Source organism: Desmodus rotundus, chromosome 10, assembly GCF_022682495.2.
Source record: "Desmodus rotundus isolate HL8 chromosome 10, HLdesRot8A.1, whole genome shotgun sequence".
NCBI classification, from domain to species: domain Eukaryota; kingdom Metazoa; phylum Chordata; class Mammalia; order Chiroptera; family Phyllostomidae; genus Desmodus; species Desmodus rotundus.
The window spans coordinates 95889194-95912113 of NC_071396.1; the positions used below are offsets into that span (position 1 = coordinate 95889194).

At 54.1% G+C, this 22920-nt stretch overlaps 1 protein-coding gene and 1 long non-coding RNA gene across 7 annotated transcripts in view; one reads left to right on the plus strand and one right to left on the minus strand.

The window, feature by feature from the left end:
• The first annotated feature begins 6535 nt into the window (after window positions 1-6535).
• On the plus strand, window positions 6536-12732 carry LOC123478680 (uncharacterized). 4 transcript variants are annotated; one of them, XR_008425349.2, is made up of 5 exons: window positions 6536-6830; window positions 8152-8410; window positions 9092-9308; window positions 9643-9761; window positions 10618-12732. It is a non-coding gene; the product is annotated as an uncharacterized lncRNA (long non-coding RNA). The 4 variants fall into 4 exon arrangements; XR_008425350.2 differs by having other exon boundaries at window positions 9141-9308; XR_006653965.3 differs by having other exon boundaries at window positions 8152-9308.
• A 9701-nt stretch (window positions 12733-22433) lies between these two features.
• Window positions 22434-22920, minus strand: part of DYM (dymeclin) — a 286983-nt gene continuing 286496 nt past the window's right edge. For all 3 annotated transcript variants that reach the window (XM_053912308.2, XM_053912309.2, XM_024580592.3), the window contains exon 17: window positions 22434-22828. In XM_053912308.2, the coding sequence (XP_053768283.1) occupies window positions 22679-22828 (150 nt within the window). In that variant the 3' untranslated portion in view covers window positions 22434-22678. The remainder of the gene's footprint in view (window positions 22829-22920) is intronic.

The window sequence follows — 22920 nt, forward strand, 5'->3', positions numbered from 1 at the left end:
AGGTCTGAAATCGGGCTGCCCCGGACCCCCCAGGGTGGGTGTCATCGTAGCTGTGGGATCCAGCCCCCATTCCTGTGTCGGGGTTCACAGAACCACCCGGGGCTTAGGACTCAGGCAGACCTGGGCTCTGATCCCCGTGCAACATTGAGCCAGGCATGTGATCTCTCTGTGCCTCAGTTTCCTCAGATGTTAAATGGCCATAACACACATTGTAGGGTTTCGATAATTACGGGACATTTAACCAATGGATCTTACTCTGTGTCACGGAACCTGGCATGTCCTAGGTGCTTGATGCTCTCGAAGGACAAAGGGGACTGCATAGTGAAAAATAAAACACAGGGCACAGCTTAGTAGTGAGAAGTTTGGGAGGGGAGACAGATTGGGTGCGCTGGGATAGTTAGGAAGAGCCGGGTGTAAAGGATGGGGAGGATTTGCAAAGTCAGAGGGACAGGTGCAGAGACAGGGCTGATTGGAAGGCGAGACAAGTCTCTCAGAATCAGGCTCCCTGAGAACTGGAGTCTGTCTGTCTGTCTGTCTGCTCTCTGTCCTCCCAGCGCCTGCCCAGAGCACGCGCTCAGCCGACAGCCACTGAAGGAAGGTGGGCAACGGTGAGGGGTGCCAGGCAGGACCCCAAACCTCAGGCCAAGGAGCCGGCCTTGGAGGCAGTGAGACACGGACGCGCTTTGGTTACACCTGGAAATGGATGAAGGACGCTTCTCTGAACACTCCTGCCGGGCGAAACGTCTGGAAGGATGCACTCTAAACTGTTAAGAGGGTAACCTCTGGAGAGCGGGAGGCAGAGTGAGGGGTTTTCAACTTTAACTTTATGTACTCTCCATGGTTTGAACTTGAAGACAAGTATTTCTACAATTAAAAAAAAGTCAACACATTTTAAGAAAACCGGGACCCCTGGAGAGGGGAGTGAGGAGGCGCATGGGTGTGCATGGGACAGCTCCGTGGGCAGGCAGTGTCTGCCGTCCTGCAGGAAGGGTTCGGTGCCCCTGCCTCACCTGCAGCAACGGTGAGGGCTGGGGGCTTGGTGGTGGGCAGGGGCACAGTGACAAGCTGCTGGCTTCTCCGAGGGGCAGTGCTCTAGGCAGCCGAGAGTCCAGTGGTTCCCGAGGAAGGCTGAGCACCTCGAAGGAGCAGAGGATGCTGGCTCTCCCAGTCCCTGCTCCACCTGAACCTCCCACAGCTGGGCTCTCTGCCCATGTGGCCACCCATGCCACCAGCTGTGGACTGTGGGGCCTGGTGGAGACACAGGGGGCCCCGTGGTCTCTAAGAGGCAGATTGCCACCCTTGTGTCCACATGTGCATCCTCTTTCCTTGTAAATATAGCCCGGTTCCAGCCTTCTAGGCCCGACAGGATGGCAGGGTCAAGGGCAGAAGGCAATGGGCACCTTCAGGGCGAGTGGGTTCACCAGCCACCATGCTGGGAAGGGGAACCCAGAAGCCAAGGCCAACTCCAGCAGTGGGTTTGGGCAGCAGGCTTAGGCTGGGCAGGGGAGAAGCCTGGAGGAGCCAGGGCTGGAGAGCCAGCCAGTTCAGGGCCTTCCTCTTGGTGGCTCTGGGGCCGGAAGCAGGGGCCAGCAGTCTCCACATTTCATAAAGACGCCACCTGGAGTGGCTCTGCAGCAGAGGGCAGGCGGCCTGCTTCCCGCTGAGGCCCATTGCCGAGCCGTGGGGGGTTTGGAGGGGGAGGCTGCCCTGCTGTCCTGCTGTCCTGCAGAGGGGCCAGAAGTGGCTTAGAAGGGAGGGAAGACTGAGGCACTGCCTCGTTGCTGCCAATAACCCCTCACCTCACCTCGGCTTCCCACCCTTTCTCCCGGACACCGACCAAACTACCTAAAGCTGACATCTTTGGCCACCTCTCTCAAGATTGTATCTTTTTATTTTTAATTTTTCTTTAATACCAAATAATGCATATTGGCTGAAAAAATGTTAAAACAACACAAGAGTATCTAAATAAGAAATGAATGTCCACCCCATTCCAGCCCCCTCTGTCTTTCCACTTCACTCCCTGAAGCTAGCTCATTGTTCCCTCTCTCTGTTTTTATTCTCCATTATTGTTCAGCTTCCGTTTGTTTTGTGTCCACAGACGTGGGCTCACCTTCCACGTGTCCCTCCGTGACCTGCTTGTTCTCTCACCGGCACAAAATCTTGGCGATCCCTCACAACGAACGCGATGCTCCGTGCGAGGTGCCGCAGCTTATTGGAGCAACCTGTGATTGACGAGCATTCGGGGTGCCTCTAATTTTTTGCTAATTGAAACAAAGCCACATCACCGTCTCTGCAAAACCATCCTTGTGAGCTTGCGCAAGTGCTTCTGTGCAGTGTTTTCCCAGACGTGGGATGGCTGGGCAGGTATATGAAGCGCTGGGTAGCTGTTGCTAAATGAACCTCCAAAGGCGGCACCTATGTACTTTCAACCGGACGGCGTGCTCGCTGTTTCTCACACCTCTCCCGGCACCACGTGTTATCAATCTTTTGTTTTATTCCAAACTGACCGAGGAAAAACCCTGTCTCACTGGTGTCTGTTTGTATTTCCTCCAATTACTGGAAAGATTAAGCATCTTTTCATGTGTTCACGGATCCTTTTATTTTCTTCCAGAACTTCTTCCTATCTTTGGCCTATATTTCTATTGGGTTATCCTCTATTTGTTTGTTTGTTTTTAATGTATAGATTCAGGATCCACCCCCCTTACATTTTATATATGTCTTTGGGTGTGTCACTTGTGTGCTTCCCCTCGCCCCTGCCCCTTTCGGTTTCCAAGTAGCCAAAGGATTCACTTTTCCTTCTGGATGTCCCCCGCACCCCCTAAATGCCACTCCTCAGGGTAAATGTGCTGGTGACTCAGACCTGTTGCCAAAGGCCCCGGCCGGAGGGGCTTACCCCGAGAGAGGCATTTTGTCGGCAGAATCCACACACAGACTCCAGGCCTCTGGCTGACTCCGGAACAGCCCTTCCCGCCCAGAAGCCTCCCTCAGGGCCACACACCTACTCCCTGGCCCCACCAGCCCAGGAGGAAAAGCCAAGCGGAGCCTGGAGACAGGGTTTGCCCTGTCCCCCCAGACGCCATCCTGTGGGAGAGGGGAGGGCGGGCAGCACTGGCTCCAAGGCACCCAGATGGGGGAAACACATTCACTGATGGGCTTTTCTGGAAGGAGTGGGGCTCAGGCTCCAGTGCACAGACCTGACAGACCACAGCACCAGTCCAGTGGAGATGCCAGCCTTGTCTCCCAGGCTTTTGCAAGGCGCCTCCAAAAAGTGGGCCAGCAGAGGCAGCCTCCCTCCCTCGAGGCCGCCCCACTCAGGAGTAATAACCACAGCTTCCCCTTGTCCTCACCCAAGGATATGTTTTACTTTATTTTACTTTTGTAGAGAGAGAGGAAGGGAGAGAGAGAACATCGATTGGTTGCATCCCGTACACGTGCCCTGACCAGGGATTGAACCCGCAACCTAGGCATGTGCCCTGACTGGGAATTGAGCTCTCAACCTTTTGGTGTACAGGATGATGCTCCAACCAACTGAGCCACCCAGCCAGGGCCCGCAGCTTCCCTTTATTTGCTAATTACTTGACATTTTCCCCATTATAAAAGTTCTCTGTCTACATGACCCAAGGGCAGGACAGCAGGTGTGGGGATTGCCTAGGTGGGGGGTGGGTGGAGGTGAGCAAGGGGGAAGCATGGGGACATCTGCCATAGCATAAACAAGACAATATAATTGTAAAAAGCACTCTCTGCTGCAAGCAAACACTGCAACCGTCCTGGAAACCACGAGCAAACCACGTGGCAAGTGCCTCGGCTGACCGGTTTCTCTCCCTCCTTGAGCCTTTCCCCAGAAGCTTCAGAAACGCATCCCTATCACCTACATCTAAAAGCCTCCTGCGTGTTTGTGGTTGGGCTCTGTTCCCTGGGGCCTATTGCTGTGGGGCTTTCCCTCCTCTTTTTAAACCCTTTCTTATCATGCAATAGGCATAGACCGAAGTGCATTGCAGACCGACGTGCAGCTGAGTAAAGAATTATGATGGAGAGGCCTGCAGACAGCCCACGGGTCATGGGAATATCTTCAGGACCTCAGAAGCCACCCCACACCTGGGACCCCTCTTAGTCGCAGACCCCTTCTGGTCCCATCAACGGTCGCCACTGTCCCAACTTCACAGTAATCGTGGTCTTGCTTTCCTTTGCACTAGTCCCGTGAGGGTCTGGCTTTGCCTGTGTGCCCTGACCGGGCACGGAACCCTCAGTCTCGGTGTATGGGGATGATGCTCCAACCAAATAAGTACTTGGCCAGGGCTATTTGCCTTGTGTTTTCAATGACGGTCTACAGGGCCCTACCTCCAGCGCCTTGCCAGCACCCTCCCCGCTCCTCCCAGGGTACATGCTTCATTCACCCCGTGGGAGAGCCGCCCTGGCCGCCAGGCTGAACACCCACTGGTGGGAACTCCTGCCCTGACCCTCGCCTCTGCACAGCCTCGGGCAGGTTATTAAACAGTTTAAGCTTCAGGGTCTTCTCTACAAAGTGAGTGGTCGGGAGAGGAGGACTGACTGTGTCAGCGCCTAGAGGGGGTCTGGCCTAGTTCCTGGCATTTCCGTGAGCAGGCCACAAAAGTTGGTTTTCATTCCCACCTTTCTCCCTTGGCTGCTGCTATTCCCAGCACGTGCTATGCCTTCTCCTTCCTTCCTTCCTTCCTTCCTTCTCCATCATGGCCCCATCCAAGGGCCTCAGCTTGGATGATCCCCGGCCCTGTCCAGGGACCTGCTCCTCCGGCATCCTCCCCCACACCCCCACATTGCTACATTCTAAAAGGCTAATAAACACCTCTGCCCTCTCTTGGGCAGCTGCCTCACCAGAGCTCTTTCTGCACGTTATCTGTCATTCTTGCACCAACCGGGACAAGCACATTGCAGCTGTTTTATACACGGGCAAACAAAGGCTCACAGAGGTTAAGGAATTTTCACAAGGTCACAGAGTTGGTGAGTGAGAAGCTGGGTCTCCAGCCAGGGCCCTTGGAGCCGGCATGGTGCCTGTGAGCAAAGGCGGCTTTTCCTTGGGGCTCACACAGCCCCCAACGGGGTGAGTGTCCAGGGGATAGTGTGCTGGTGGGCTGTGGGCCCACTGGTCCCTGGCAGGGTTTGATAAGGCACAGACAGGAAAGATCCAGGAGAACCGCAGGTGCTCTGTACCCCGGTGCTGGTCTGGCTTGTGTCTAGGGAGCCGAGACCCTAGGGGTCTCATTACTCAGTCCGTGGTAATTGTGGCCATTTTAAAGCCAGCTGCCTTTATCTCCTTGACCTTGAGGGACTGTGGGAAGAAGTAGCTCAGGGCGCCAGAGCCAGCCAGTCTGCATTCAAGCCCCAGCCCAGTTCTCTGTGTCTGTGCTACCTCTACAAGTTCCATGTTAGTGCTTACATTTCTCATCTGTAAAACTGTGGTTAAAGGTAGCACTTACCACCTCCCCAAACTGCGATTAGAGACTCTTACCTCACAGGGCTGTCGCAAGGGTTAAAGGAGTTTATGCAAGCTCAGCCCAGAGTGGCGGGGTCTTGCCCTTAAACCAATGACCAAGGACCTTGAGAGCTCTGGGAGGCCCCAGTGGGCCCGGCTCTGCCGCAGGAGGTTGGGCCACACTCATGAGTACACATGATGCGCCTAACCCAGCAGTGTGCCCACCCCAGGCAGTGTGCCCGCCAGCCCGGGAGCGTGGAGAGGGGAGAGAAGGCACGTGCATGAAGCCAACCTTGGTCGAGCGCCTCGTGCGTGCTGGATCCCAGGGAGGCACTTTACATTTACAGGTGTGTGCCGCTTAGTGATGGGGATGGGTTCTGAGAAATGTGTCACTAGGGTACTGACCGGTGTGGCTCAGTGGGTTGGGCGTTGTACCACAAGGCGAAAAGTCACCAGTTGGATTCCCGGTCGGGGCACAAACCTGGGTTTCAGACCTGGTCCTTTGTTGTGGGAGTGCTAGAGGCAGCCAATTGATGTTTCTCTCACACATCCAAGTTTCTTTCCCTTTCCTCCCCCCTCTCTAAAAGAAGAAAGAAGTGTATTGTTAGGCGATTTTGTCCTTGTGCGAACATCTTAAGAGTGCACTTACACAGACCTTGAAGGTACAGCGTACTGCACAGTCTCTCGGGCCTCCTCCCCGCTTGCAGGCAACCCCCAGCCCCTGGGCACGCTCACAGCAGCGTCAGGCCTGGCCTTGGCACACAGCACCAGTTCCACCAGTGTTTCTTCCCCTGTGCCTCCTGGCATGGATCTGGGTTGGGCTCAGAGGAGTGGAAGGGGCTGGAGGGGCTGGAGGAGGGGGAGAGGCCTGATAACCTGCCAGCAGGAGGTAGGGGAGCCCTCTCCAGCACTGGGACCCCGGCCTCCACCTCTGTTTCCAGGGAGAGGGAAGAGGCTCCATTCTTCCAGGGTGACTCAGCCCTGTCACGCCTGTGCCCTGTGGCCAAGGGAAGATACTCAGGCCTGGGAGGGGTTTATGGCCCATCTTCCTGGAGGAGCCCCGGGGCTTCCCAGCTGTGACTTGGGTGCTCACGGAAAGGTTAGCAGGTGCTCGCTGGCAGGAGGAAACTGAGGCACAGGAGGGAGAAGGGTCACTGACGACACTGCCCTGAGGGCTGGAAGGTTCTGGAAAACAGAAGCCTCCCGCCTCCCTCTTCACCAAACCCACGGAGATCAGGGCAGTTGGAACGAAAAGGCCTGGATAGGTCTGCCCACTCCTGTGGCCCACCCTGGTCTCCACCCCCTCACACCTCCACACAGGAGGGGTCCCAGGGGGAAGCCGCTGCTGCTCTCCAGCACCCACCTTGCCAGGTGCTCTCAGGTAAGCCAGGGCAAAGGCTTCGCTCTCACCCTGGGAGGGTCGGAGGGGTGGAGTGCTGAGAGGAGATGTGGGCAGGGGTGCTACGCACACCCGAAGGAGCGCTGACCTGAACCCCTAAGGGGCCTCAGGCCTGGGGCTTTGAAGGAAGGGAGAGCCTGGTGCACCCCTGAGCCCCAGGTGCCTGCCCGCTCAGCTGCTTCAACTGGGTGGGAAGGTCTTCAGCCAGCGCTGCTGCTCCCCGACCCATGCAGCCGACTGCTTGGGGTTAGGGTGACAGGCCAGATGTTCCCCCTTTATTTCTAGGGCTGCCATCCCCAAGTCTCTGTGGGAGTGTCGTGTGTCTCCTTAGCTGTGCTCAGCAGCCCCCTGAGCAACCCAGGCAGCCTGCACCCCTCCAACCCTGCACAGATCAACAGGTCGGCCCGGTGCCTGCCGGCTGGCCGCTCTCTGACCGGCTCTCTGACAGCGAGGCCTCTCCCTCCCTGGGGCTGGGACCTGCCTCATCCTCACTCCCCATCCACGCTCAGCCTGCAGGGTGGAATGGCCAGGGCCCCCTTCATGCAGCATCATGTGTGACCCTCAAAGCAGCCTTCTGAGGGGGCACCTCCCTTAAACGCGTGTCATACATTAGGGAGTGAGCTCTGAGAGGGCTCATCCCTGCCCAAGGTCATAGGCCTGGTAAATAAACAACCGAGCAGGAACCTGCTGTATCCCAAGGGTCCGCCAGCACCCTCTCCATGCCCCAGGCATCCCAGATGCCCAGCTGATGGTACCGGCATGGCCCTGGGCTGGGGGTGAGGTTTGAGTCTGGGGTCTTCTGCGGTAGGAGCTGATGTCCCTTTTGTAGCCCCACTTTGAAAGGATTCATCACTTCCTCACTCCCAGGTCATGGGGGTTGGGCACAGCTCAAGCCATTGTGGGTGGGGGGTTCACTGGGGGGTTCCTGCCAAGGAGCTGCCAAGGACCTGGAGTTCGGGGTGCAATGGGGAGGGGACCGCCCCAGGAGTGGACAGAGTCACAGGTGGCATTGGCACACAGCTGCAGAGGGCCCCGACAGGCCTGGAGGGGTCAGAGGCCAAGGAGCAGCAGAGAATGGGAGCCGGCAGTCCTGGGTGGGGGTCGGGCTGTCTGCTGTCTTGCCTGGTGACAGGCCCTCCCTTAGTGTGGCCCTCTGGCTATGGAAGCTGACCTCTGCAGAGCAACACTGGCTCAGAACCCCAGCCACTCCCTGTGCCGTCCCCTCGCCCTGGTGAGGGGCGAGGACAGCCCTTGTCATTTCCCCCTCTGTTGCACCAGAAGGGACCTTGCTGTTTCCTCCCAGTCCTCCCGCAGGGTTTCCCAGGCCCCTGGCTTCTCCATCAAGTGGCAGGGGACTTGAAGCCCAGAAAGGGATGTGGCATCACCAGACAGCATCCCACCTGCTCTCGAGTCTCCAAGTCTAGGCAGTGAGCTCCCAGAAACCTGAGCTCAGTTGCCAAGCCCCAGGGAGGGGCGGGACTGTGGCCGACTAGACCTGTGACCTCATCTCTCCAGGCTCCAGGCTGCAGCCCCGCCCGCCTCTGAAGAATTCTGTGACTCAGGTAAGAGGGGCGGGGCCCTTTTGGCAGAAAGTCTCAGAGCTAAGGTCACACCGCCCAGTCACCCACCACCCCTGCCCTGTCTATGGGAGGTGCACGTCAGGACCGGGGTGGGGGTTGGGGGTACTGCCTTCCCTGTGTGGCCCATGGAGCAGCCTTACATGGGGGGGGGCAGCACAAAGGGGAAAGGTGAGGGGCCCAGAAGGGAGTTTGGTGGTTTGGGGTGGGGGGGGTAGGGGGTAGTTTGGAAGCCACAGTTCCTACCCCGCTCAGCCTGCGGTGGGGGGAGGGCTAGGGCTTCACTCCGGCCGGCCCGTACAGATGCGAGGGTATTTCGCAGCTCAACACCGGGGTGCCCCCCAGCCTTTGATGTGCTGGCTGGTGATGTGCATGCGAGGGCTCCATCTCCGTCTCTCTCACACACATGCACTCCGGCTACACACGCACACGTGCACACACTTTGTTCACCCTGCATCCTACTGACTGATTTTAGAAAGAGAGTGGGGCGGGGGAGAGAGAAACACCAACTCGTTGTTCCACTTGTGTGTGCACTCATTGCTTGGCTCCTGTGTGGGCCCTGACCAGGGATGGAACCCACAACCTTGGCCTATCGGGGTGGTTCTCTGGCCAACTGGGCTGCCCGGCCAGGGCCCACACGGCATTTTGAGAGCGATTTCACATCAGTGTCCTATGGGTGCACATTTCCTCTGCCCTGCTTCGCTGAAGATGGCAGCAGCAAAATAAAGTGACTGTGGCCACCAACGTGAGTGAGGACACCTCCAGGCCGAGTGACCTCCCCACGCCCACCCCGGGGAGTCTTGTCAGCAGAGCCGCGGGCATCCTGGAGTGGAGCTGAGCTGTCCCCTCTGCGCTCTGTCCCATCTTCTGACCCACAGAATCTGTGAATGTCGTGGGACGGGGGTTTCAGCTGCTGGACGTGGGCGGGCCTCGCTGTGCGGTAATCGGTGCATGAAGCAGCAGCCACCTGCTTCCTGCTCCCCCTCCACAGAAACCCCTCTCACCGTGGTCCCCCAGGGGCTCTGGTGGCTTCACTTCTCGGCCACCATTCTGGCCTCCTTAGCTTCTGACCCTTCCCTCCCTCCTGGCTGGAGCCTCCTCCCTCACCGCTTGTGCCTGAGTTTCCCTGGGTAGGTTCCCTTCAAGCAGTTACCCCTTGAATGTGGGTGTTCTGCAGAATCTCCGCCTTAGTCTTATGCTTATCTCCTGATGCGCAGAACCCCGGATCCCTGAAGAGCACCCTCTGGAGCACCCACGGCTTTTCGCCTCTCCCTCTGACTTCCTGTGGCCGTGACAGGAGGCGTTCCACCAGCCCCACCCAGCTGGTCATTCCCAGGTGGGCTCTGTCTAAACACCGTGGCCCCCAGGCACTGGGCTGGCCTCTGGGGATGCAGCCGTGGGGAAATGGTGCAAATTGGCAGAGGGCAGAGGTGCTGGGAGGGAGGATACTGGGGAGCTGACCGAGCCATGGGTTGTGACCAGCCTATAGGGGAGTCCAAAAGTGACCAGTTTTCCCTGCGATGCCTCCATCAGCCGGTTCAAGGTGCACCACCCAGGTCACCGTCGGCAAATCAGTTTGCCCCAAAACGTGAAAACAGAGCCCACTCTTCCCTGTTATTCTCAAGCCCCTCACCCTCATGAGCTCTAGTTCTGCCTGAGGGGCTGGGCAGCGGGTATTAGCCACTCTGTGCCCAGGATGGCAATGTCCCTGAGACTGTCCCTGGGGTCTGGTGCTGCCCTCACGGAGACAGTCCCCAGTCAACAAATTGTTGAGTAGAACCCACAGGGTAAGGGTGTGGGGAGAACAAGGCCGATGAATACAGTAACTGGGGGTGAGCTAGGAGCCTCCTAGGCGGGATGGGCCACGGACCCGTTTGAGTTCCCCATCAGCGCCGGAGGCTGGTGAGCCCTGTGCTGGGTGCAGGTGGTCAGTGTGCATGAGTGTGTGTGTGCGCGTTCGGGGTGCACTGCCTGGGCGCCCCACAGGTGAAGGAAGCAAGGAAGTTAAAGTGAAGGGTTACGAACGAAGGGCAAACCCACGCATTGGCATCGGGTGTTAGAGCTGGCTGTGTCCGCCCAGATTCATAGGCTGCAGTCCTAACCTCCTGTACCTCAGGGTGTAACTCTGGAGCTAGGTCTTTGTTTTAAAGGCTGATGGTACCCAGGCCCAAGCTTTATTTATTTGTTTTTAGAGAGAGGAGAAGGGAGGGAGAAAGAGAGAGAAACATCTGTTGATTGCCTCTCACACCTCCAACCGGGGCATGTGCCCTGACTGGGAATTGAACCGGTGGCCTTTCGATTCACAGTACGATGCCTAACCCACTGAGTCACACCAGCCAGGGCTGGAGACAGGTCTTTAAGGTAAAACGTGTCACAAGAATGTCAGTCCAGTATGACTGGAGTCCTTACAAGAAGAGGAGATTGGCACACAGACCCACGCAGAGGAAGGACCGTGGGAAGACTCAGGAGGAACCAGCCCTGCTGACACCGGGATCTTGGGCTTCCAGCCACATGAACTGTGAGAAATAAATGGCTATGGTTTATGGCACCCCGGGCTGGCAAAGCCATTCGGGCTCTGGGATGAGACCGGAGAAGGGGCACGTGAGTGTTAGGGGTGTGCGGGGCAGGCATTTTGGATGAGGCTGGTCGCCCCCCCCACCCCCCAGTTCCTGAAGGCTCCGCTCCACCTCCACACGCAGCGGCCTGATGTGGGGCTGGGAGCGTTCTGGAAACTCCCCCAGCCCACCCGTCTCCTGAGATGCTGCAGCAGCAACAGCCGCCAAAGGTGCCCAGACCCGTGTGTGAGCACACTTGCACATGCACATGCACACGCACACATGCACACACGCCAGTATGCCAGCTATTAAAATTCCAGTTTTACAAACTTGTTTCAGAGTTGCCCGGAGGACATGGAAAACGGCCCGGCTGTGGAGATGTGAGCGTTTTGGAACGGCCGTCTCTGCCCACATCTGGTTCTCTGGTCTCTGGACAGCGGGGGAGCTGGGCCTGGGCTGGTCTAAGGTGTTTCCGCCCGTCTGGACACCCCCTGCTCCCCAGCACCCATCCCTGATGGGGCTTACGCTGGCATGGGGCTGGAGGGGGCTGATGGTACCCAGGCCCAGGCCTGTGAGGCCTAGCGTGGGGCTCCTAGGAGGACAGGGGCCAGTGCGCCGGTGTGGCAGGGGTCAGGGGGGTGGAAATGGCCCTGCATAGAGCTCTCCTGCCAGCGGTGTCCCCTCCCTGTACACATGCTGGAGGCCTGCTGGTCGGCCAGCCTTGGCAGAGAGCCCCAGTCCCCTGACACCCTCGCCCAACAGCTCCCTGCCAGACTCTCCCTCCCTGGTATGGCCCCTCCTCAGAGGCCAGTTCTCCCCATGCCCCTGGCCTCCTGGCCTCCCGACTCAGGAGCAGAGTCAGTCCCTGTGCTTCAGGCTCCTATCTGTGTGATGGGGATGTCCTCAGGCTTGCTCTGTGCAGGGACCGAGGGCCATGGCTGCCCAAAGTAGAGGCTGTCCTGTCCTGAGGCTGGGAGGAAGGTGCTACTCGTCAGGGGCAAACCTCCTGGGGCGCTGGCAGGGCTGTGGTTGAGCTAGGGGAGCCCAGGAAGGCAGGGCAGAGGCTGGGCTGGTCCAGAGTGGCTTCCTGGAGGAGGTTGGTTTACACCGGGTCCATGCACCGAGCCTCCTCTGAAGTGCTCTTCCCTGGCCGGGAGTAGAGCTTCTGCTGCCTCGACCCTGGACCGTGAGAGAGACAGCCCCCACCAGACGCTTGTCCCCAGGGGCCAGGCTCTGGGCAGAGCTTTTCAGGGCTTGAGTGCTTCCCCACCCCCTTTTCAACACACACTGGGCACATCCCCTGTCTGAGGCTGCCATCCAGGGGACTTCAGGGCGGAGCCGGCAGCATTGCTGTGCTGGAGGCAGCTACCGACACCGAGCCCCCGCCGGCCGGTGAGCACCCACCTTCTGGCGCTTCGCTCTGTCATCTCTGGAGGTTCCTGCAGTCCCGCTGCCTGTGAGCCTGTCATCCCTGTTACAGACTGGGGAACTGAGGCTCAGAGGGGTCTGGTGACAGGCCCAGGCCACACAGGTGCCCCGAGGCAGCCAGCTGCTCAGCAGAGCTGGGGAAACCACTCTTCTCTTGCCCCAGAAGAAATGACGCCCGTCGGGAGTGGCGGGAGTGGTGGGAGTGGGGTCAACGTGTACTTTGGGGAGCCCATGGGCCCCAGCCCCTGCCTTGCTCCGTGGTCCCAGGTGCATCTAGTTGCTTCTGCCCCAGATGTTCTGCCCCTGGGGGCCTTGCAGGTGGCAGTGTGGTGCTGCCCGGGGAGCTCCGTGGTAGGTGGAGTAGGGCCCTGCCAGGGGCTCCGAGCACAGGGGACGGGCTTCTTCTAACCAGCCTGGCAGAGACAACTTCTGAGCCTGGCCTCAAAGGGGCACAGGAACTGGGGGGAGACAGGAGGGGACAGGGATCCCGGCAGAGTGTCAGGCGAGGCTGGGGAAATGGAGGGAGAGCACTCCCACGGGGTGGGGGCGGGGGGTCGTAAATAAAACAGCCCAGGGCTCTCTGGGGACATCAGCCCTAAATTCAGCGTGGCCTGGGGTGGGGGCCATGCTGAAGTCAGCATGCTGAAGCTGGGAGCCTGTGAGGCTCAGGGGTCCAAGCTGGGATGTGGAGCCCCCTCCTAGGTTGGGGACTCCCCCGAGGAGGATTTTGCGTTCCCCAGGCTGGGCCGGGTGGGCCCCTTGGCGTGAGGCTGAGCTGGGCCAGGCAGGCTGTGCTCTGGTGGGGACAGATGTTTCTAGTTTGAGGGCTCCGGTCGTCGTGAACGGAGCCCCAGCCCGCCCTGTTTCCTATTAAGCGGACTCCGGGAGATGGAGAAGCTGCCGTTCTTCTGTGCAGTCGGTGTGGGGGCCTGGGTGGGGCTGGGGCTGGGGGTGCATCCACCCTCCCCACCTCCTGAGCTTCCGCAGCCTGTGCCGGCGCTTGTCCTGGGCACTGTCCTGGGCTCCGGGGCAGCCTCGTCCAACCGCAGGGGCTGAGCGTCCGGACTCTGGAGAGCTCTGAGGGGCTTCTCGTGAGAAACCTGGGTCTGGCCTTCCCCACCCCTCGTCATAGCTGGCACTGCTGGTTATCTCTCCGCCCCTGCCTCCCACTTCCTTCTTCCTGAAAGAGCCTGACACATATTCTGGTATTCACTCTCTCCACACAGCTGATCTGGCCAGGCTCTGAATCCTGACTGGTTTGCCACAATGACGGGTCCTCTCCTTGCCAGTGATGGTTTAGGAATGGGTATGGGAAAGAGACTTGGGTATGGAAGTGTGAGGGCCTTCTGGGAGAGGAGCCTCACTCCAAAGTGGATGAGATCATGCCTTGATGCAACATTAGGAATGGTGGCAGCCCTTTTGTGACTACGAGGTGAGCCAGCCAGAGGGTGTCAAAGCTATAGATGGGCAGAGTCTAGTTCCTTAAGATGGTGCTGGGCTGCTGACTTAGCCCTCTTTGGGAATTTCTATCATGTGAAATAATACTAGCTATAATTTATTGAGTGCTTACCATGTTCTAGAAACTGCTAAATGCTAGCGTTTTCAACATACAGTTCTTGAGGTCAGGCACAGTTATAGGTGTGAGATGCAGAGATGTAGAAATCAGACATAAATCCCTGCTCTCAAGAAATTTTTATTCGCCGTGTTTTCAGTATGATCTTACTTGAGACTCAAGCGACAGTATGAAGTATGGTGGGAGATGCCACGGTTTGGCTAAGGCAGCACCATCCCGCCTCTGTGGAGTGGGCCTTCCTGACACAGAGGGTGGAAAGCTAAAGGCTTCACCTTCTAGGCTCCCCTGTAGCTGGGTTTCTGCATGCACCCAGCCTTCCCCAAGCAGAACCCCTGGGTGAGACTGGAAAGGTGGGAGTGAGCACTGGTGGGTGGCAGGTGCATGGGCACTAGGGCACGGGGGTGGCACTTGGCTCCTCGGGGCAGCTGCACGCAGAGTTTACTGGCCAGCCTCTAGCTGTGAGGATGGGTGCCGAGTGCTAGGTGGGGCAGCAGCTAAGGTGCCTCTCTGTTCTGGAGGCAATAGGGTATTTCTTCTGGTTGCAGAGCACCCAAACTTAATTCCATGACTGCACCCCTCCCCGCCCCCCCCCCCCACTGCCCCGGATTCTGGCAGCTACCTATCATCCGAAAACAAATCCTTTTCTGCCTAAATTACCTCGATTTCATGATTGCTGCCTAAAGTCACTAAAATATGCCATTGCCCTAGAGGAGGTTGTTGGGGGTGGGTAGATGGTGAGAAGCCACCCACTGTGGGTGAAGAGCCCTCGGTATGCAGGGAGAAGGAATTAGGCCAAGCTTTTCTTCAGGGTTTAGGAAGGAAGGCCAAAACCAGATGTTGGGCTGGGTGGAGGGAGAGGACAGGACTTTGGGCACATCTTCTTCGGGGAGGCTGTGTGGTGCCCTCTGCGGGTGAACCAGACTGCGAGAGGGTGTGGGTAGGCAGAGGGGGAGAGCATTAGCTGGAATCGCCCTTCACCCACACGACCATTCAGCCGCAGGGCTGGGCCTTCCGATCCGTGAATCTAACAACCTTCCACTTCCTTAGGATTTTACTTCTACTCACTTTTTATTTTTTAGATTCACCTCTGGGTACTTAATGGATACTTTTTTTTAATGCTACTACAAATGGTATATCTTTAAAGTGTTACTTTCTAATTGTTGCTGGCATACAGAAATGCAAGTGATTTTTGCTAATTCTGCTAGTTTATTGGTAGAATCTTTGAGATGATCTAAAATCATGTCATTTGCAAATAGTGACAGTTTATTTTCCTCCCACCAAATCTAATCTTTGTTGCTTTTTATAACATCGCTCTGGGCTAATGTCTCAGCACTATTTCCCCCATCGTGGTGTGAAGTTAGAAGAGTTTTACAGTGGACACCTGTGGACCTCCACCCAGATTCCACCTTTCTGGGTTTTACCAAGTTCACCACGCTTGTTTTACGACCCATCCACCCGCCCTTCTATCCATTCTTCAGTCCATCCTTTTCTTCTTTCTGTGATGCGTCTCACAGTCAGGGAAGGCTTCGGTGTGTTTTCCCTGGGTATTTGCATGCACGCCGTGACCCAGACCGTTTTGAATGGAAGATGTGATAGGTGACATCTTTTCTGGCTCCCCATCTCAGGAAGAATGTTTTTGGTATTTTAAGTCTGATGGGTTTGCTGTAGGTTTTTTTGGTAGAGAATCTTTATTAGATTAAGACAGTTTCCTTATCTTTCTAATTTGCTAACCATTTATATCACCCAAGGATTGTTGAATTTTATGAAAGACAATTTTCCACATCTATTGAGATCATTTACTTGTCCTTCTTAATTCTGTTAGGGTGAATGACTCTGATTTTTGAATGACAAATCCAATTTGATCATGATATATTTTTACGCATTGCTTTTTACACATTGCTGGCTTCCACTTGCTAATGTTTTGTTTAGATGTTTGGTATCACCAATAAAGAGTTTGGCCTGCAGTTTTAATTCCCTGTGCTATTCTCGTTAGATTTTTGATATCTAAGGTTATACCGGTCTCAGACCATGAACTTGGAGGGTTTTTATTCTGTGGAAGAAGAGCCTCTGTAAGATGGGCATTGTCTGCCTGAGGTGTTTGGTTGAATTCCCTGGTGAACCCATCTGGGCCTGTAGAGTTCCTTGTGGGATTGAAAATTACGGATTGAATTTGGGCAGTAGATACAGGATGATTCCAATTTTCCAGATCTTCTAATGTCAGTTTTAGAAAGCTATTTTAAGAAGTTGTTCATTTTATCCAATGTTTAAAAACAGCTTTACTGAGGCGTAACTGACATACAAAAACCGCATGTATGTAAAGGGTACAACTTGATTAGTTCTGACACGTGTATACACTCCTGAGGCCATCACTAAATCAAGATCATTCTACTTTGATTTAAAATTTATTACTATTCACTACATCCTCTTAAATATATTTTAAAAATCCTCACCCGAGGACACATGATGTTAGAGAGAGGAAGGGCGGCGGGGGGGTGGGGGGGAAGAGAGAGAGAGAGAAACTGATGTGAGAGATGTCGGACCATCGCCTCCCATACTCACCCTGACCGGGGGGAACCGAAACATTTTGGTGAATGGGATGACACCCCAACCAATGGGGCCACCCTAAAATAAAAATATTTAGGAGGCCAGGGCTCCTTCTAAATATTTTTAATGCCTGTCTGCTCCGTAGTAATTCGCCTATTTCCACTTCTCATAGGGCCATTCCCTGTCCCACCCACCCTGTCTCCTTCCTTTCTGGCCAGGCTTATTACAGGGTTATCAATTCCCTTGGTCTTTTTAAAGAACCAAATCTTTACTTTCTTGATTCCCTTTACATTATATTTGTGTTTTATATTTTGACTTTTATTTTTGAGTTTCTTTGGCTTTTTAAAAAAAAATTTAAATTTGAGGTGATTGCTTGGATAATTTTCAGCCTCTCCTGTTCTAACATATGCATTTAAAGATATAAATTTATAAGCACAGTTTTAGTTGCAACCCTTAAGTTTTTCCTCCATAAGTTTTGATACGTGGTATACTCATTAAATCAGTTCAAAATATTTCAGATTTTATTTATGATTTCTTCTCTGACAGATGGGTTATTTAGAAATCTTCCAAATTGTCCAATTATCATTTTATAATTGATTTTCAGCTTTATTGCATTGTGGTCAGAGAACATATTTCATTGAATTAATTCTCTTGAAGTTTGTCGAAACCTGTTTTAGAGCTCAGCATGCCAATTTCGGCGTGCGTGCCCTAGTGTTTGAACACCGTGCTGCTGAGTGCGGTCTTCCACACGTATCCACTCGGCCGAGCTTGCTAACTGCATTACATTTTCTATGACTTGATTCTTGGACGCTTGTTTTTCTATCAATTTCTGCAACAGGTATGTTAAAAACTCACTAGAATTGCATATTTGCCTAAGTTTTCTAGTTCTATCAGCTTTTATTTTACATATTTTAAGATTGTATCATTACGTAAATAAAAATTTAGGCTTACTTCTTTCTGATAATTCAGTTGACTCTTTTTATTTTAATAACACTTCTTTTTTGCCTTAAAGTTTACTTTAATATTAATATATCTGCAGCTCCCTGTGGTCACTGTTTGTTAGGTCCATCTCGTATATTTCTCCATCCCTTTCTTTGAAAATTTCTAAATTCTCATGCTTTAAAAGTGTGTCTGCTGGACATCATATGACTGTTTTAAAAGCAGGCCTGTCCATCTCTGTCCACGTTGGAGCATCAGCCCATTTACATTTAATGTAATAATGAATTTATTACATTATCTTTTTTGAAATTGAATTTATTGGGCACATATTATCTCACAATCTGCTTTCTATTTGTCCCACCTGTTTTTCTTCTCCCATCTTCTTTTGCAGCTTTTAAACCTGTCCACTGAATTATTTCATCCTCCCTCATTAACTGGAAAGTACACTCTTTTACTGATATTTTTTACACTATGCATCCTTGACATGTCACAGTCTAATATTAAATGAAATTTTTTTACCCTCTTCTCGGACGATGCTAAGGGTGACAGCAACCTCCAGTTCAGCCCTCCCCACAGCTCTCCCGTGGAGAGGTACAGCTCCGCGAGGCGCAGCCCGTTCGTCAGTGCGCGTGTTCACCCGTGCAATGGTCACCCCAGATGTTTGGGGTCGCCACCCTTCCGCCGGTCGGACACCCTTATGCTCCTGTGGGGTGCGTGTGCTGAGGAACTCTTCCCGTTGTTGGTCTAAAATTGTCTTTTTTCCTCTTCCTTCTTTCGGGATATTCCCCAGTTAGAAATCTCTGTCAGCACTTTCAAGGTCCCACTTCACGGTCTCCCGTTGTTTCTGCTGAGAAGTTCGCTAATTATCGCTCCTTTGATGGCAATACACCCCGCCCCTGCCCCCGCCCCCTGCCCCCGCCCCCTGCCCCCGCCCCCTGCCCCCGCCCCCTGCCCCCGCCCCCTGCCCCCGCCCCCTGCCGCCGGCCATAACATTGTCATGTGTGATTTGTTAAAACTTTTACTTTTTTTGATTGTATTTTTTCCATTACCATTTAGTCCCCTTATACTCCCTTCCTTCTCGCCCCCAAATTTCTCTTTTTCTTTGTTTTTCAATGGTTCGACTAGGATGTGTTAGGTGTAGAGTGTCTGTTTTGTCGCACTTGAGATGTTTCGGGGCTCCTAGAATTTCTGGCTTGATATCTTCTGTGAGTCCTGGCTAAGCGTCCAGCCAGCACTTGCGGGAACATCCCATGCTGTTCCTCTTTCAGGGCTCCAGGTCATTTTCAGTCAGACAGTCTCACTGTGTCCTTCCCGTCTCCTACCCTCTCTATTCACTGTCTTTTTGACCCTGTTTTTTTGCCTCTGATTTTTCATCTTACTCATCATTCTCTTTTCAGTTTTGAGTAATCTGTTCTTGAATCCAACCACTGAGTTATTCTGAATTCTTGTTATAGTATGTTTTAGTTTCTGGGATGTCTATGTGGTCCCTTTTCCTAGGTTCCAATTTTCTGATATCCTTGGTCACTTTTTTCTTCGAACACAGAAAGCGCAGCTGTTTCAAGTTCTGTGACTATCTGCAGATGCTGTGGGTATGTTTCTTCTCTCGGATGGTTTTACATCCTATTATCTCGTACACCTGGATATGTCTGATTGTAACATTGTAGAAATAATGAGGCCTTGGGCAACACTCCTGTCTTAGTGAGCTTGGCAGCCGTGACAAAACACCACTGCCTGGCTGGTTTAAACAACAGACGGGTATTTCTCCCAGTTCTGGAGGCTGCTCGATTCGGCTCCCGGTAAGAGCCCTCCTCCCGGCTCACAGAGGATGGTGGAGAGAAAGAAAAATCCCTTCCCTGTCTTTTCTCACAAGGGCACTAATCCCATTGTGAGGGCTCCACCCTCACGACCTCATCTAACACCTCCTACCGCCACCCCACTCACTGCAGGTTAGGGCTCAGTATGAGTTGGGGTGGGGCACACAAACATTCAATCCATAACAGTCTGTTTCCTCCAGAGACAGTGCACGTGTGCCAGGCACCTGGGGACACTCGTCATCTGGTTTCACCTCACTTCACATTCAAGGACTGAGCTGACCTAGCAGCTGGGTCACAGAATCCGTGAAGGATAGTCCACTGATAGTAAGGGAGGACCAGGTCACCCGACCAACCCTCCAGCTAAGGACACCTTGGGAATCTGGCCGAAGTATTGAAGCTTCGAAGTATTGAAGTGGTCCCAAAGCCAATGGGGTGGTGGCGTATCACCTGGTCAGTCACATGGGACTGCTTTCCCTCCACAGGCCTTCTGAACTCCAGAGGCAGAATGGCTGGTACTTCTGACAGACTTGGGGAGTCAGGAGAGCAGGGGTTGCCTTATATGACCTGACCAAGGGGGCAGCGGTCCCCGATGAATCTCCCTTATTTTGGATGGGGGACCCCAAACAGACATACTCTAATTAGATTACATTTTATGCTTTGAGTTCTTAAAAAATAAAACTCAATTATTGGCTGTGAATCGTGTGCTACGATCCATTTCTCAGCTTTTCACACTCAGAGGACGCTTGGCTCTTCATCAGAGAAGAGCAACCCTGACCTTCTCAACTCCTGGAGGCGACGCAGGACGCTGGGTCGGCCCTGAACTTGGCGTCAGAAAGCCCGAGGATCAGTCCCTAATATCAAATGGCAGCTACTGAAACTGTAGGCAAGGTGCCTGGAGGAAATTATGACCCAGAGAGTTGACCTTGCATACTCAAGCCTATAAAGAGTCAGCAAGTACCACAACTCTAATTTATGGTTCTAGGAAGGAACACAGAGTGACTCAGCTGTGCAGAGCGCTTCAGTGCCAAAGGCAGAGCCCTGGCTCCACAGAACCTAAAGGGCACTGTTGCCTAAAGAATGATGTGAGAAATTAGCGCCTAAAGGCACCCCCCTCTAAACATTTCTCATGGCTTCACCCTAATGAGCTCGGGGAGGTTGCAGTTCTGATGGATGCTGGTCTTGCACTCTTTCCTCCCCACGGTCTGCTTCTCCAGCTCCTGCGATGTCCTTCCGAAGGAAAGGGCTGTGTGTGCAGTGTATGCTCTGTGCTTCACCTTTAGGGACCTTCTTTTCCTTCCTTTCCGTCATTGTCCTTGTCCTTGAGCTGCCTCACACCCCCTCTTCTGTCTGCACTGCTGAACGGTGGCCGTCCTGAGACGCACATGGGTCCCATGACACCAGCCTCGACGGGCGACTGTGTGAACCAGTTGCAAATCTGAAGCTGTTCTGCACAGTGCCTTGAACTCTTGAATGGGGCACATTCTTTTAAAAATAAATATTGTCGATAAGTTGACACACTGCAATCACAGCTTCGTATCTGGCATAAAATCAGATGTTAGTTTCCCACCTAACCCATGACGGTCCTGTACAGCCTCATTCTACACATTTTTACTTTGTAGAAAACAACAAAAAAATTCTAAGCAAATTAATGCAAGCGTCACTCAAGTATATCATTTTAATTTATGGTCATGTAATAAATCTTTCACGACAGTGAGTGACTCCTGGCGGGTTCGTAGAGCTGAGATGGTGCTGAGGGGTGTCTGTGGGCTGAGGCCGTGGCCCCAGTGAGCGTTTAGGCCGGTGAGCACTTACGCTGGGTGGTTCCTTAAAAGAGGGGGGAGTGCGTGGCAGGGACGGGGCTTTGGGGCACCTGGGTGAGCCGGGTGGCCTGGGCAGCCTGCGACTTGCTCCCGTCACAAGAACTGACAGCCCTGCCTGGCCCTTAGCCTCTGAGGACAGGTCTGAGGTCCCACCAAGGGCTCAGGTGCTTCCTGTGTCCCTCTGAAAATTGTGTGTTTTGGTTTAAAGGAAGCAAACCCAAATTCTTCAGGATGAAACGAGAGTTGTAGATCACTTGCACACACAGGGCGCCTTGCTTTCAGCGCTGGTTGGACAAGGGTGACAAGACGGCAGCTGCCCTCAGGAGACTGCTGGAGGGTGGCGCAGCTCAGCTTCTCTTGGGGGGGTGTGGGGGAGACCACAAAGACGTGCCTGGTGCAGCGGCGGGCTTTTACGCTTTCCCAGAGCATGGTAGGACGGAGGACATTTACTGCCAGGCCCACAGAAGGCGGTGATGGACCAACACACCCTGGGCCTGCAGCCCAGGGACACGGGGACAGCAGACGCTGGGTCCTGATGGAGCTGGGACGGCAGGCTGAAGCGGGTGCTCAGTCTCACAGGAATTATGTGCTCCTGTGCAGAACACACTTTCTGTCTTCGTGAGTGAAACCAGCTCCTCACCCAGGCTGTGAAGGGCGACCATGGACGTGGAGTGGGCACAACAGGACAGTCCCACCGCCCTCGGCGCCACGCCGAGGCGGGGCAGAGGGTACACCAGCCGTTCCCCTCGGAGAAGCTCCTTCCTCCCGCGAGGGGCCCAGATGCAGTCGTCTAGGCCCCAGGGAGTTTACATGAAGTCAGAAATGAAGAAAAACGTGTTTTTTATCTTGTGTCTGGTTGAAGAAAAAAGAGTGCTTTTGCAATGAAGTTTTTCCCTTAACGATTAATACGGAATAGATGAACTTAATTTGTACTAGACTCCCATTTAATTCAGCTACAGCGCAGAGGCCACACCTGCAGGAACGCGAGTCCGGGCTTCACGGTAAGGAGCCAGTGCTCTCCTGGACGGAAGACGCGGAGGATCCGAGGGCCCACGGCCCGGCGCGGCACTGGTGAAACCCTGGCCCTCTGGAAGGCGGCCACGCCGCACACACGGCTTCCGTCCTTATCAATTCCTGTCTTGTCATCTCTCAGACGGAGATTTCTCAATGTTGAGACACACACACACACACACACACACGACTGGAACAAAAGTCTTGAGTGTGCCAAAACAGTAGTATGAGCTGGTGAAGTGTTACATGCCTGAGGCATCGGGCTCCTGGGAAAGCTCTAGATTTTGGTTTAGAAAGAAATAAAACTGCACATGGGATGGCAGGTTTTAATATTTATTATTGTTGTGCATCCACTCTGTGCTCCCCCTCCCCCCGCCCCCAGCCCTATGATCTAGGCTGAGGGCCCTGTTGCAGACTGGCTCCGATTCTCCGTATCCAAGTGTGCAAGGGAAACACGCCCGTGTGATCCTCTTAAGAAGGTGCACCAGGCAGTCCACCGGGGTGTCCTCCGGAAAGCAAATGGTGAGGAGGGCTGCTCGGCTGGGGCCAGGGTGGGCGATGGGCCCCCCTCAGTCAGAGTCCACTGTGAACAGCTGGATGTCCTGGGGGTTCCAGCGCAGGCCCACGGCGGAGTTGTAGACCAGAGACCAGACGTACGGGATAAAAAACTCCTCGGGCTGCTCCTCTTCCACATATTTGAATTTCAATTCTGGAAATTTCTGCAATGAAACAAGACGATTTTATTTATTTTTCAGAGAGAGGGGAAGGGAGGGAGAAGAGAAGGAGAGAAACATCAGTTGGTTGCCTCTCG